Consider the following 15,056-nt stretch of genomic DNA (forward strand, 5'->3'; position numbering starts at 1 on the left):
CAAATACCTGTGTTCATGTCCGATACCTATTTAATATTATCCTTAATCACAGATATGAGTTTGAAAAACGCTTGAAAACAGGGATTTATGCCATGCATACATGTATATTGATGTACCTGTCTTAGATAAATGAACATCTCTACGCAATTACTGCATAATTTTACACAATAAAATGTTCATAATAATCCACGTACGTTGTATATCTGCGATGGTTGGAACCACATATGTGAATAATATATCAAGGATTCTTGATTATGTTATCCAAAGCCCTACTCGGGTCTTTGAATGTCTACTGGTCAAACCCGCTTAACAGATTTCTTACCTTTTTTTTTTATAAAACCTGCCCATACGATTAAGTTATGATTCCAAACAGAATTTTTTGCATATATGTAAATGCATCTACATCTGAAATCGATCTATTTGTTTTTTTGACGAAATATATTCAGCTTACATATAATACAGTACACTCGACGACTTGTTGATATTTCGCTCAAGTTCATTCATTAATTTCTTTAATTGAAAAATAAATCATGCACGGGTCAGACGAAAACAATGAGACTGAAGATGTCTATGTGACAAGTCTAATCCAAGAAGCAGATATCAAATACAGAACAAAAACAGAACTGTCATTCCGAATAGCCAATGTCGTGCTGCGTTAATCTCTATACCTGTATACTGCAGTAACTAAACCGCGTGGTCAACCGAGACTAATGAGGGGGCTAACCAGATTACGTAAGAAAGGTGTTTAGTGACCTGTCACGCTTTGTTGATTAGCTCGCGTCAGGTGTCGAAAGTAAGATCACAGGTAAGTTAGCGATGGACCATCATGTAATTGTTGTATAATGTAATACATGTGTATTTGTTTACACTTAAAAATCCCTGGTTTACAGTAAAATATACCGTTCTAACATAACATATAACAAGTGTATCAATTACTAGATGTACAGTATATATTTCAGAAAGACTCATTATACATTTGTCTTGTTTATATGTTCTGGTTACACGTAAATGTATTTTTATAACAAAAACTACAAAATTATTTACAAATGGCATGTCGAGAAAGAACAATGCAAATATAATGCTCAATGTCAGAATTTTGATATTTCTGATAGTAGATTTCGGATATCCATTTTTTACTCCCCTCCTAATTTATGTCTATGATATCTACGTGTATTGAACTATGAAATACATTTAAAACATTTTCTTTTCGTTATGTTGGTTCTTGAAATCAGAAACATATATACATATATACTTCTGTTGAAATCCATAGGCCTAGAGAGAATTTTTATTTATACAGAAACATATTCAAATGAATAATCATATAACCATCATTTTTCTAATTCGTCCCTTTTTAGATCACATTATGAAAATGGAATATTCCCGAGGTTTGATAATTTAGAAAGTTGTTAAAACAGATAAGATCTCTAGTTAAATGTACCAGAAACATAAATAACGTATACATGTTTCCGCTTATCTACATATGTATTTAGCCTGATTTCAGTTGTAATATTTCCTATTATATATATAATTAAATCGTCAACATAACTGTACTGTATATATATTTGTAAAATTCTCGTAACCCCATTTCAGGAATACATATATGTCCCCCTTTTTGCTATAACCCCACTACCAAACACCTCACTGCCGTTGTCCTCGTGACGTCACATCCAGTTATTCCTCAAATCAGCGTGAGCGGCCGATTCCCTGATTAGCAGTCGATATACAGGTAAAAATCGAGCACTTCGGAGGGCTGTATCTCGGTACTGAAGCGGCCGATTTTGATGCGGTTTTCAACATTCTTGTCAGGAGATCAAACAGAATAACATATCTAAATATTATTTTCCGTTCCGTGTACACTTTAAGATGAAAATACATGTATTTTGAATGTCAAAGAAGAAATAAAAAATCCTGTTATTTCCGAAATATAAAATTAATTATCTGACTTTGCTGCCAAAGTTGCATTGCCCATATTCTAAAATTACACGACTACTCTGTAGAATACATCATATTGCCAATACAGAGCCTATAAATCGTAGATAGGAATTAAAGTTGCAGACTATATTTCATGTATGTCCGCACGTAACAGTTATCTCACCTTTATTAATTCATAGAGGGCGTACATGTGAAATATGAATTGCGACACGTTCACCAGGTGATAAACAATGATACTAAATGATGACTAAAGGACACTTAAAAGACAGTTATCTCCTGGAATAAAAGTAAATGTAGGCAAGTCTTATTAAGTGGTATTATATATACATAGCATATGGTTCCCTTACCACCATCCGATTCGATTCTAATTTGACTTAAATTTGTACAGCGGGACGCTTACTCTTTAGGAACACTCTACATGCGCCTTAGAAAAAATCTTGTTTTTGTTTATATTTGCTCAATCGATCCTGGGTTTGAGTTTAAAATTTTGGACTTTGGGGATATTGATAAATATATGAATCGAGTAATGTAATTAAATATCTCCAAATACAATCAGTTTATCTATAAAGTACAATGCATCTATGATAAATTAGATTGTAATGACCGGATTTTATGCTGTTAGAATCGAGGTTTTAAATTTGCGAATGTTGTTGAGGAAAACATCTCTAACGCAATCAGCGCTTGTAGAAGTAAGCAACATTCGCACATAAGTCTATCCAGATAAAATGAAATATTACATATATCCAAAGTAATTTCAATATAACATATCCAAAGTGATTTAAATATTACATATATCCAAAATACGTAATATACGTAATATTCAAATCACTTTGGATACTCACACATATCTAAAGTAACTTGAGACTTGTTTATTATTTAAATATTACTATACAGGAATACAATTATTATTGTATGCACATTTATTATAAACAAACATTTTTCTAACTTAACAAGCCGTGCTATAAGGCCATGAGTAACATCATTAGACAAAGGAATGTCAGGTGTGTGTGGCCTGGTAAGTTTCCATACACTACTGGCAGTCACACCTGGGAACTACCTGTAATCAATACCACAGGTAGGTATCAATACAAGCAATGAAAACCATCGTCTTGAGATAAAATACAGTAATGTTTGGTGTATGTCAGCGGCCAGACATAATGAGGTCAGTGAATATCTATATACTGCTTCTTATTGAAATACAATTGCATAAGAATGGTAAACATTCTTATTGACGTCCGATATTTTAATGTAAACACTCTGATGTAAATGTTTACATTTTATTTGTGTTTGGTAGTACTTAATCCCCCTGAGTCGATCATTTGCATTTTTCAGTGTGCAGCATTCATAAGGTCTGGAATGATATAAAACACTATCTATTTTAATAGGAAATCGACACGAGAACAAAATTAAGTTTGATAAAAACAAATACGGATCATCACCAATTTCAGCTCAAGACACATTATACACCGTCAATGACTTTGAACTTGTAATTACTAGCTGTCTTTTAAATTAAAAAAAATCTGTTCTAATTCGTCGTGGTGTTTTCAAAAAGTATTTGTCAGACTTGCATGGTATCTTTTTTCGTATGAATTGAACTCAATTTCATGGAAGGATCAATTTTATTTGTAACTTCCACACAATAGAAAATAGTTTACTAATGGAAAATTACCGAATAAGGTTTAATACACTTCACTATAGGATTGTCGCCAGAATGTCATCTATGTTTTAAGTGCTTCCATAGTTTTCTTGAAGTTGTGCCAAAACGACGGGTAGACTGCACTGTATGTAAACAATGATCAATCAATGACATTCTTAAACTGTCCAATATATCACAATATGCTGTACTTGATCAGATATATCGCCTTTTGTTTATGTACTTAGCATTTAATTAAAGTCTATAAATAGATACTGGACGGTATTTTGACAGCATTAAGTTACATTGCCCATTGTCTTGGCACAAAATCCCAACAGAGCATTAATAGAACGTAAGGGTTATGTTATCTAAATACTGTGCTGTCTTTGTATGAACCTGATTAGAAATGAATTCTTTTAATATCCTTACGTAAACATCATGTGAGGTCGATGTGTTTATTTTTGTCTCCGTTCTATTGATTGTTTTGGTAAATCAAGGTCATGTCCTGAGGTGGTCGATGAGGATATCCGGAGTACTCAGGGAATAACTAACGAGCAATAGCCAGTAACTATCAACTACTCACATAAGACTTAATGGTGTAATATTCTAGAGTAGACTGGACACTAGACAGTAAGATGTTGATAAGACTTTCTCAGCAGAATTCTTTACTAGATTATCTCCCTCTGCTTTGAAACTTAGAATCAGGCATGAAGTAGAAACAAAAACTGCTTTGAAACTTAGAATCAGACATGAAGTAGAGACAAAAACAATCAAGCCAAATTTTAATGATTTTTTTTTTCAATATTCTAGAAACTGATGGCCAGTCTAATTCTAGAGGTGTATTGCTTGATCCTTCGTTCATACTTTTAAACTTTTCTGCTTATAATATAGTACATATCGGTCTATCCAATACCACCACATATTTGCATTACAACGAATGATTTTCCATGCAAAACATTTCCGTGGTGCAATTATAACCTGCTTTCATTGTTAAGATTGTAAACAATAAAGTCATTTTGAAATTTTACCGAAATAACTTCTTGCTTTTTCAAGTACGAGAAATTCATTATTATTTAAAACAAATGGCGGAATGTTGGTCAGATGAAGTCATCATGAAACAGATTCTAGAAATATAAGGCATTTTTTCTATAAGTTACACAAGGATGAAAAAAGTTTTGGTGTGTTTAAAGTACAAAGTTTATACTTTTGTTTCGAGAAATCGAAGCCAGGTCTTAGAGAAGAATAATTTTCATACGGGGATATAAAGGGTATGAAAAGTCAACCTTCTGGACATGAAATGGAATATTTGACGTAATTTTCATAAACAATTAACGAACTGCGCACTAAATGTTAACAAATAAAAAAGAATCAAAACGAATCTAGTAAACAAGAAATATGTTCAAAATTATTTGAATACACCTCAATTTTTCTCGCACCTCGGACAGGGAAATCTCACATGATACCCAGTGCTAGATTTTTCTATCTCGTCCGATCTGTCTGGTACCTTTACGCGATTTTTGGCGGAATTTTACACCATTCATGTAACAGTCCGCGCATGTGACGTCATACTCTCGAATCGATGACGTCACACGCTTCAGACAATCAATATTATTAGAAATATGTACATTCAGCATTTACCATGCATTTTTTGGTTGTTGTTTTTAATGATTAAAATAGTATGTACCGATTGATCAGTTTTTTTCTTTGATATAACCGAACTATAGTTTTACGCGGAATGAATGCGTTTATGGATGGTTTTATTATATCTTAGAGGCGCGAGAAAAAAAATCTATTACCTTTAAGTGATCAAGATCGGGTTATCTCAGCCTCGGGCTAAGATTTTGTAACATCCCAACCTCGGCTAACGCCTCGGTTGGGATTATGTTACAAAATCTTAACCCTCGACTGAGATAACCCGATCTCGATCACTTACAGGTGTCATCGTCGTTTGGTCCGTTTTAGAAAGCATTAATTATGAAAATCTGACGTCGCACGTAACTTCCCTTATTCCTGTTACCCAATGGAGTTTCACAGAAATTAATTTTTATTTTTTGAAGATTAACTTCATTCACACGATCAGTTTAACATGTGATAACTTTAAAGTTTAATTTCATTAAAGAGCTGTATACAAGTTAAACAAATTGATGATTAATGACAGTTAGTCAAATATTTTGGACTCTTTGGGACTATAGAATGCTAATACCTTGAAGAGTTGAGAAACCCTTAGCTCTTTGGTTGGCTGCCAAAACTATGCGACACCAAAACATTAAGCTAGATATCGAAACAAGACATTTAAACGACATTGGTATTCGATAAATTATAAAGTTGTAAACACTGGCTCCAGCATGGATACAACCTCGGTGTATTTAAGTTACGACCGAATTCCAGATATTAGCAACAATGTTATCTTCAGTGTAAGTTTCGTATTAAACCCTTTAGGGAACCAAATGCATCATGTTAATATTTCATGTGTGGGTGTGTTTCTGTCACTCTTTTTGAAGAATATTAAGAATTTAATGTAATTACTTTAAATGAAGAACATATGTGGCATCTGCGAGCAACTATAGATCAAGCGTTCTTGCGGTTGTCTGCTGAACATAAATGAATCAAAATGCAATACAAAGTTTTTCCTACTACTTTAGTAAATTTCGTTCCTTTTGTAAATAGCTTTTAAATTTCATAAATAAATCACTTCAGTGTAATAACCGACAGAGATCCACGAATAGAACTATAATTTTTTATGCGCTGCAATATACATTGCTAATATCCTCACTGTTTGCAAGTCATGCGTTTTGATATACGAGTCAGTTCTTGTTTTTTTAATTGAAATGAAATAAATAATAATCGTTTTAAAATCAGTATTAAAAAGAACACTCCTGTGAGTGAATGTTTGTTTAACAAAGCTTGGTAAAGATAGACATTATATGTACCATTGTAATTAAGAAAACATACTAAACGGACTTTCCATTTAGGTACTGCATATAATTGTTATGATAAAGTTATTTTAAATGTACTTTAGATCTGTCTTTACCTTCAAAACTGCATTAGCGACAGGTAAAATAGGTCAATTTAATCATTTTACCTGTATGGCGTAAAACGAAAAGTGACAGTGAAAGTTTTAAAATAATAGGTTAGCGACGCATGACGATGGAATAATATTGAAGAAAAGCTTTTTGACGTCATACAGGTAATAAAAGTTAATGTTATATGCTTATTAAACATGAATTTTTAATGCCACGTACTACAGGAAACTAATTTAAAATGGACATGATAAGATTTCGATGATAATTATAACGCTCATGCATGTGATTTAATATACCTGCATCGACATCTGCAGTATAAGTATATTCTTCTAATTCCATGAAGGATACGTACTTTTTAATTGCTTTAGTTAAAAACAGTAGACAACGCTTACAACTAGGACCAGTCATTGTTACTAGAGGACTTAAAAGGATGATATATTAGAATCTTAAATGAGTGTCCATTTCATATGAGATTTTGTGGAACGCGTGTAAGAAGTTGATATTTTGTTAGCCTTTTCGAACAAAAATAAATCATCGAGACAATTTTATATTACACTAGTAACATAAGCAAAATACTACATGGGTAAATGTGATAAATAGAATTATGCGTTTGTATAACATCACAGGTGATCAGTGGTGGTTTAGAGATGATACATGTGTGATGCATTTAGACTATCAATACCGCTAATATTAGAACCTAACGCATTGCCATATTTTATTGCATCGTCCTTCTAGGACTGGCCAGCTTTGCTAATTAGGATGAAAATTATTGATAATATACATAATTTGCTGTTGTATAACTTTTTTGATTGTTATGAATCATCATATGCATGAAGTTCTTAGTACGAAATATTACCCCGGCATTGGGAAGATCACTAAACGGCTACCTTTGTATAGTTTTGTTAGATAATTAGAAGTATAGCTGATGTAAACAATGTGATGTTGCATAACTATACTGATGATAATAATTCTGAGAGAATGTGCATACACGCTACCTTCATACCAGCATGTAATTAAATCAATTTATGATAATGTTCGCTCATGTGTGAAATTGGATGGTAAATTATCTGCTATGTTCGATATACATGTCGGTTTATTACAAGGGGAATCGTTATCTCCGATACTTTTTTCATCATTTGTTAATGATATGGAAAGAAATTTTTTAAATTCCAATTGTCAAAGTTATTCATTACTGTTGATAAACCTCTTTATGCTCATGTATGCAGACGACACAGTTTTATTCTCGGAAGATGCTACCGATTCCAGTATAAGCTTGATTGTTTACAGACATACACAGAGAAATGGAATTTAAATGTTAATACGGATAAAACTAAAATTTTTGTATTTAGGAAAAGGAAAAGAATGTCGCTTTCTGAAAACTGGACGTTTAAAGGTAAACCTATCGAAATTGTTGATAAGTTTTGTTATCTTGGCCTGATTTTTAACTATAATGGGACATTTACTGTGACACAAGATATATTGGCACCACAAGGAAGGAAAGCACATTATAACTTGAAAAGGAAAATGAAAGATTTCGCCCTTAATACTGAGACTAAAATTTCATTATTTGATACATATGTTGCATGTATATTGAATTACGGAAGTGAAGTTTGGGGACATAATGTAGCGCCGCAAATTGAAAAAATCCATCTTCTTTTTCTTAAAGATCTTTTAAACATTAAGCGAACGGTCAATACTTCCATGGTGTACTTTGAAACTGGGAGATATTCTTTGTATGTGCAACGTTAAATATCCATAATGAGATATTCGTTGAAAATTCTAAATACTAGTAACTGTATTTTAAAATCATGTTACGATGCATTAGTTGAGTTGGATGTCAGAAAAGCTAATTGCAAAGTTAATTGGGTTCATCATGTTAAACATGAGCTTTGTAATTTGGGTTTTAGTTATGTTTGGACTAGGCAATATGTACTTAATGAAAATAATTTTTTGCTATTGTATGCTCAACGTGTCCATGATGTATTCATTCAAGAATTACGCAGTGCCTTTGATGTTTCTTCCAAATGTTTTTTTATATAAGCATATCGCCGATACCTTTTGTATTCAGTATTGTTTAACTAAGCCAATTAACCCTAGATTTAAAAATTTATTGAGTAAATTCCGGATGCAAGGACAAAGCCTTGATATAGAATCTGGGCGCTATAGTAACATTCCCAGGAGTCAGAGAGTATGTACAGTTTGTGATAAGAATAATGTTGAGGACGAGGTCCATTTTATTTTACTTTGTCCTGCATATTTTGATTTAAGAAGGACTTATATCAAGCAGTATTATTACCGACATCCGAGTGTTTACAAGCTTATAGAATTGTTTTCATGTAAAAGTGTAAAAAAATTAAATAAATTGAGCAAATATTTGTTTAATGCTTCGGAAATAAGGAAAAATCTCCTCTCTGTGTAACGTTATAACGAATGTTGAATTACCTGTACATTTATTTAACACCTAGCTATTTAATAATTGATGAATGATTATTTATTTATTTTTTGAAGTGTACTTTTATGACGTCACATATGTGGTGACGTCGCAAATACATTAATTATTTTTTTTATTGTTCCTCCTTTATTAAGATGTTTGTTACGAATTTACACGTCAAGGGATTCTTTATATATGTATGTGTATGGGATTGTCCTCCGCCATCTTGTATATTATATGTGAATTTTGATTTAAAATAATTATGTATATTGTTGCCTATATGCTGTATCGCATTTGGTTATAATAAAACTTGAAACTTGAAACAGCCGTGCACATTAATTTATTTAATTCAGCTCTATGCTTCTCTGATGCTTCATCTGTGTTAAGAAACGACCAGAAATCATCATTAGCAAAGGGCATGATTTTACTTAGGCTAAATCGTCCTACTCGACAATGTGATGATATGTATACGGTTGTATAACACTTTCAACGAGTAGACTTCTAAGAACTGAAGTTCATATGTTGCACAAAGTTCAATATATATACCTGTAGTCGAGCTAAGGTATTCGATGGATCAGACTGCCTTGTCCTCTCAAAGACGCGTAGTTTCATAGTTACTCAACAAGACAGATGTTGTGCAGGAGATAGAAATAGAATATATGATAAATTCGTATAGCGTAATGTGAAGATAACACAAATAACCTTTGTGTGTGATACAACCAGAACACATGATACATGGGATGTTTATACACAGTACAGGAATACTAAAACTTTTTACTTTTCCTAGTACTTTGGAAAGTAGTAAGTTGAGACATTCATGGCTGACTGCCTTTCTAAGATCTTCATTTCCAGTAGTAATAATTCTAAAACATAATCTTTACTTTCCATCTATGAGACAGGTCTAAGCATCAGCATACAACGTCCTCAAATTAAGAACCGTGACACTGCAAGGCTGAATAGCATTATATCATTTCAAATTTCATATTTTACATTCGACGGGGGTTCCAATAATTCGATTATAATTTTAAAATCAACACACATCTTTGAAAACCAGCTAATTTTGTATACAGTTCACATCCGTAACATCAACATTAGTTGTGATATAAAGCATACATTATTATTCTCAAGGGGCTCGCATTCACATGCCATACTTTTTATTCCGCCGTCAAAAGTCACACTAGATATATTAGTCTTATCAGATCACAGACAGAATTACCAGGTATTTAGTCTGGTTCCCTGCTGAGAATGCTCCGATAGCTCTGCGCTATTCTTAGTCAGGTGAACACCGCCGCCATATTGTGACGTAATGCAAATCCAATATGGCGGATACCGGCAGGTATGCATTTAACACTTGACCTAAACAATCCACTTATTCGCGTAATTGACGAATGATCGGCACGTCTCGTGCTGTTATTTATAATCAGAAAGTAATACTGATTTAAATTATTTTCAATTTGGTAGTTGTCACGTCGGCATTATCATGTGTGCGGTAGTTTTCATTCTGACAAGACCGACAACAAAATCTACCTAGCTTCGAAAAAACGACGAAATTTCCATTTTCCAGCTGCGACATCTTTTTTTCTTGTCTTTCATTCGATTCTACAGACAATTTCGCATTAAAAACGATACCTGTCATTGAGATGTCGCCTTTTTCTGTATGGAAAATTATCCCCTATTTCAAACTCTATGTAATTTCATGTATTTCATTTTCAGTGCTGATTACAATTAGATAAGACATCACCAGAATCGAAGACGCATTACTGGACATGGCCAGCATACAGCGTGTATGTGATTTAAAGACAGCCGTATACAAATATAATAATGCACATGTGCAGTCACCACCAATTACATCACTGAAACCAAGGCAAATTGATGCATTATATAGTATCAAAGATAAGAAAGACACATTTATTGTTCTTCCTACAGGCTACGGAAAGAGTTTGATCTTCGAGTTGATCCCATTCTACATCAATTGTAAAGTGATAATTTTGGAACCACTAAACTCAATTATTACTCAACTTTGTGAAAAACATGGGGAAAGAATTGTGAACATCACTGAAAACTATGCCAATGTTGATTCTTTGTATGGTGACAATGTCTGTTACATCACTGGCCACCCCGAGAACATCCTAAATAGTGATTTTCTTGAACAACTTGTAGATAAATCATGGGTAAAGGAAAACATTGTAATTGTTGTCGATGAAGCCCATTGTATTTTACAATGGCAGGATGACTTTAGGCCAGCATACAAAAATATAAAGAATCTAAAAGCTATATTTCCAAAGTTCACCATGGTTGCTATGACTGCTACTGTGAATTCAAAATCTGTGAAACAAATCCGCAAAGACTTGCAAATGAAAGGAACACTAATAAATTGCACGCCTCTTTTGCGTAAAAACATTTCACTTGCTGTAAAACCCAGGCCAGGTTATAAGAAAGACGAAACTCAAACTGCACCTTATGACTATATTTTTAAACAGTTATATGAAGAATATTTACTAAGTGTTGAAAATAAACATGATTACCCTGTCACTATTGTATACACAAAACTAATTTGGTGCAGTAGAGCCATTGATCTAGCTAAAATTCTCTTAGGAGACCATATGTACATTGGAGATCCAAGTTCAAAAAACAGTGTGATTGTCCAGTACCATTCACCCCAGGATGCGGAGGTGAACCAATATATATTAGAAGCATTAGGTCGTGATGACAATCATATACGGGTGATATTTGCCACCATAGCTTTAGGTATGGGAGCTGATTTAAAAAAAGTAAAACGAGTAATCCATGCTGGAGCACCATCATCTGCAGAAGGTAATTATTGTATGGAATATTAACAGGGTAATAAATTTGGAAAAAATGCATTAAAAAAAAAATGAAATTAAGATAAACCTGTTAAAGTTTCTTGAATATTATTTTTGTTTGTCATTTCTGTAAATGGAAATGGATGTCGAAAAAGATTACTGACTAAAATTGATATGTTGGTAGGAAATGTAAGTTAATATATGAAACTAGGTATGAAATATGTAAATTTATACATATTTTCATGATGATATTTTTGTTCAAAGCTGATATCAGTCAGTGAATAAGTACTGACTGTAGGTCAGTGGTTTTTCTTCGGGTACTCTTCATTTCACCCATTTCAAACTTTGGACACATGTTTACATAAGTAGGTTTGTTAAGATTTTAACAAAATACACTCCAAAACATTACTATTGTTACCTGGTAGCATTTGATGTTCTTTTTGCAGAGTACATACAGGAAATAGGAAGAGCAGGTAGAACCGGTGGGGAAGCAGAGTCTGTAATATATGTGAATGCCATGGATCTGTCCTCACAAATAGTCTCAGCAGAAATGAAGAATTACTTGAAACAAACCGAAGTCTGTCGTCGCAAATTTCTGAGTGATTACTTAAACTGTCCACTCGAACCAGCAGAATATAAATGTTGTGATCTCTGTAGCAAAGATTCTGACACTGAAGTAAAAGGACAAAATCAGGTTGTCCGTTTTCTAGTCAAGCAAGCTCTGAAACAGTATGTTGAAGCCGATGTTTCTGGTGAAATTACATTTCATCTTAATGACATGTTAATTGAAAGAATCACAGAGACATATGAAATGGTTCCATTAGATAGTGTTGAGAACTATTACAAGTTACCCACATTTGTTGCAGAATCTGTGAAAGTAATACTGGGTACATTTAAATAAGTTCATGTCGGAAATTAATAAATCACTTTCCAAACTCAACATCCAGTCTAGACTTCATACTTGCCAACTTTTTAAAATTCCCATGGGGGTAATTTCATATGTTGAAATTGTTAACCTCGAGAGAGTCTATTTAGTAACCCCCTATGAAGAAATTAAAGGTTTCTTTTTGCATATTTTGACCTGTTCTTTCTGATGGTGTAGTCACATTTTTGACATTTTGAATATTAAAGAATTTGGACTTGCTAAAATGGCCTAAAATGGGGGTTGAAAATCGGGAGTCTCCCTCCAAAATAGGGAGGGTTGGCATGTATGAGACTTATGATAATCAATTCATGATTGCAAATGTAATGTCTCAATATCATCCACTGGTGCTTGGATCTGTTTATGTGCTTCGTAACTTCTTGTAGGATGGACTTCAAATGGTCTGATTCCTCTGAGATCTTGAATGATCTTCTTCTCATCTGATATGGAATCGCGTTGCTTATGGAAATTTGCTCGTCTTTTAACAAAACTGCCAGCTATGTTGTCATAGTTATGAGATATCTGGTCTAAGGCAGCAACTGCCTTGGACCGCACCATCAAGTTCTTATCCCTGTTCATGGGACCAAGTCCCTTCAGGATTGTTTTTGTTCTGTGTACTATATGTTCCATTTGAAGGTCAGCTGGAATATGAGTATCCTTTCCACCCCTCGTGTTTACAAATAGTCCATAAAAACTTTCATATGCTGTTTTCAAACTGTAGCTATTTTGGCATAGGAAACGTAGGATTTCCAGGGCATATTTACTTCTGCTGTTATGAGCTTTGAACATCACCATCATATATTTCATACACCGTAACATCCTGTCTCTGTCCGGATTATGGATGCAGTCCAAAAATTCCATGTAGAGCAGTCCAAGCTGCAAGGTAACTTTACCGTATTGTTGTACGTGATCAACATCAACAGGTACCTTTTTAGTCTTCTTCTGTCTGTTCAACACATGCAAAGTAATATATTTGTTATTGCCGATTAGAACTTGGATTGGTGTCCTTGTTTCTTCGACCGTTGTAACATCGGTTAGGTAAGTGTTGACCTTTGCAAGGATGTAGGTATCGATGAAGGTATTCATGGTTTCATGGAACCATGCTGGTGTAACAGGGTCCGGTGGAATATGTTTGGTTGGTTCTTTGTCTGTATCGTCAAGGCCAAAGAAATCGCATAATGCATCCACAATGTAAGCTCTAGTAAAAGATAAAAAATAGTCCTTGTCCACGTCGTAATTGTTTTTCACATCTTGGTGGACATCATTGCGTCTGATGCGTATCTTCTCTCCATTTAGAGTTCCTGTCTCGAGACTGTTAGTACTGAACAGTTTACTGAATATAAGCGTGAGAAAATTCATTGCCATATGCCATAACTCGAAAGTTATTGGGGTGAGATCCCCGATTTTTGATCTTTCATCAAATGACCCAAACCGCAGCGACTTTGCTCCACTGAAGCGCTCTCTTGTTAACTGGTCTCCTCCAATATGTACCTGTCTATGGTCACGTGATCCGTAGATTGTATCTACAACATCTACATAGGACAATAAGATTTTGCACACATCACTGTACTGGGCCTCATTATAAGGAAGTATCTCCAGGGGCACAACGAGTGATTTTCCTGCCATTTCATTGGAAAATTGACCTTCCAAGACCTCTTTCCATAAGCCATCAAAGATCTTCAGAAATGGAATGTGATCCTTCGCATTTCTTAGTATAAGAGTGATGTAATCAAGCTTCAGCTTCTCTTCATCCAAAGGGTTAGGCAAAATTTTGTCCATAGTTAGATTTTTAACAAATCCTTGAGGTTGGTCACAGAAATCATCAAATGTCAAGTGTTGTACAATAGCTGCTGATCCAAACCAATGCCTTGTGCCACCATGGTGCCCTTCCCTCTCATGTCGAACTCCCTCCTTGAAATTGACATTATCTCCAACAAGACGGAAACTTTTACCACCAGCTACTGCTGCCTGTAGTTCTTGAAAGCATGATGACCCAAGTTTTGCAATCTCCTTCATCACTCCTTCATACCCCATTGTGATTCCAAGTGCTTGAAGCCTGTCAAATACCTACAAGTTTAAGATTTACAGTTAAATAATTGCATAGATGTAGGTTACAAATAGAAATATCCTAAACATGATATTGAGTAAACATATCTAAGCAGATACATATAGTACTGGTCCTAACAATAAGTTATAATTACAAATATTTATTTAGTAATAACATTGAAAGATTTAGGCTTTGTGCATGAATTCCATGTTTAAAATGAGAAACATGTTTTTAATCTTAGTAATATCTTGCACAACTTCATTT

General features: G+C 33.9%; 1 protein-coding gene across 1 annotated transcript; it reads left to right on the forward strand.

Annotated features, from left to right (window-relative positions):
- Nucleotides 1-10,242: 10,242 nt before the first annotated feature.
- Nucleotides 10,243-12,753, forward strand: LOC138316507 (ATP-dependent DNA helicase Q1-like). The gene is made up of 2 exons (XM_069258200.1): nt 10,243-11,833; nt 12,270-12,753. Exons 1-2 carry the CDS (start codon nt 10,786-10,788, stop codon nt 12,722-12,724), a joined length of 1,503 nt encoding a protein of 500 aa, XP_069114301.1. The 5' UTR covers nt 10,243-10,785; the 3' UTR covers nt 12,725-12,753.
- Nucleotides 12,754-15,056: the final 2,303 nt, after the last annotated feature.

The sequence above is a fragment of the Argopecten irradians genome, chromosome 1, assembly GCF_041381155.1.
Source record: "Argopecten irradians isolate NY chromosome 1, Ai_NY, whole genome shotgun sequence".
In the NCBI taxonomy this organism is placed as follows: Eukaryota; Metazoa; Mollusca; class Bivalvia; order Pectinida; family Pectinidae; genus Argopecten; species Argopecten irradians.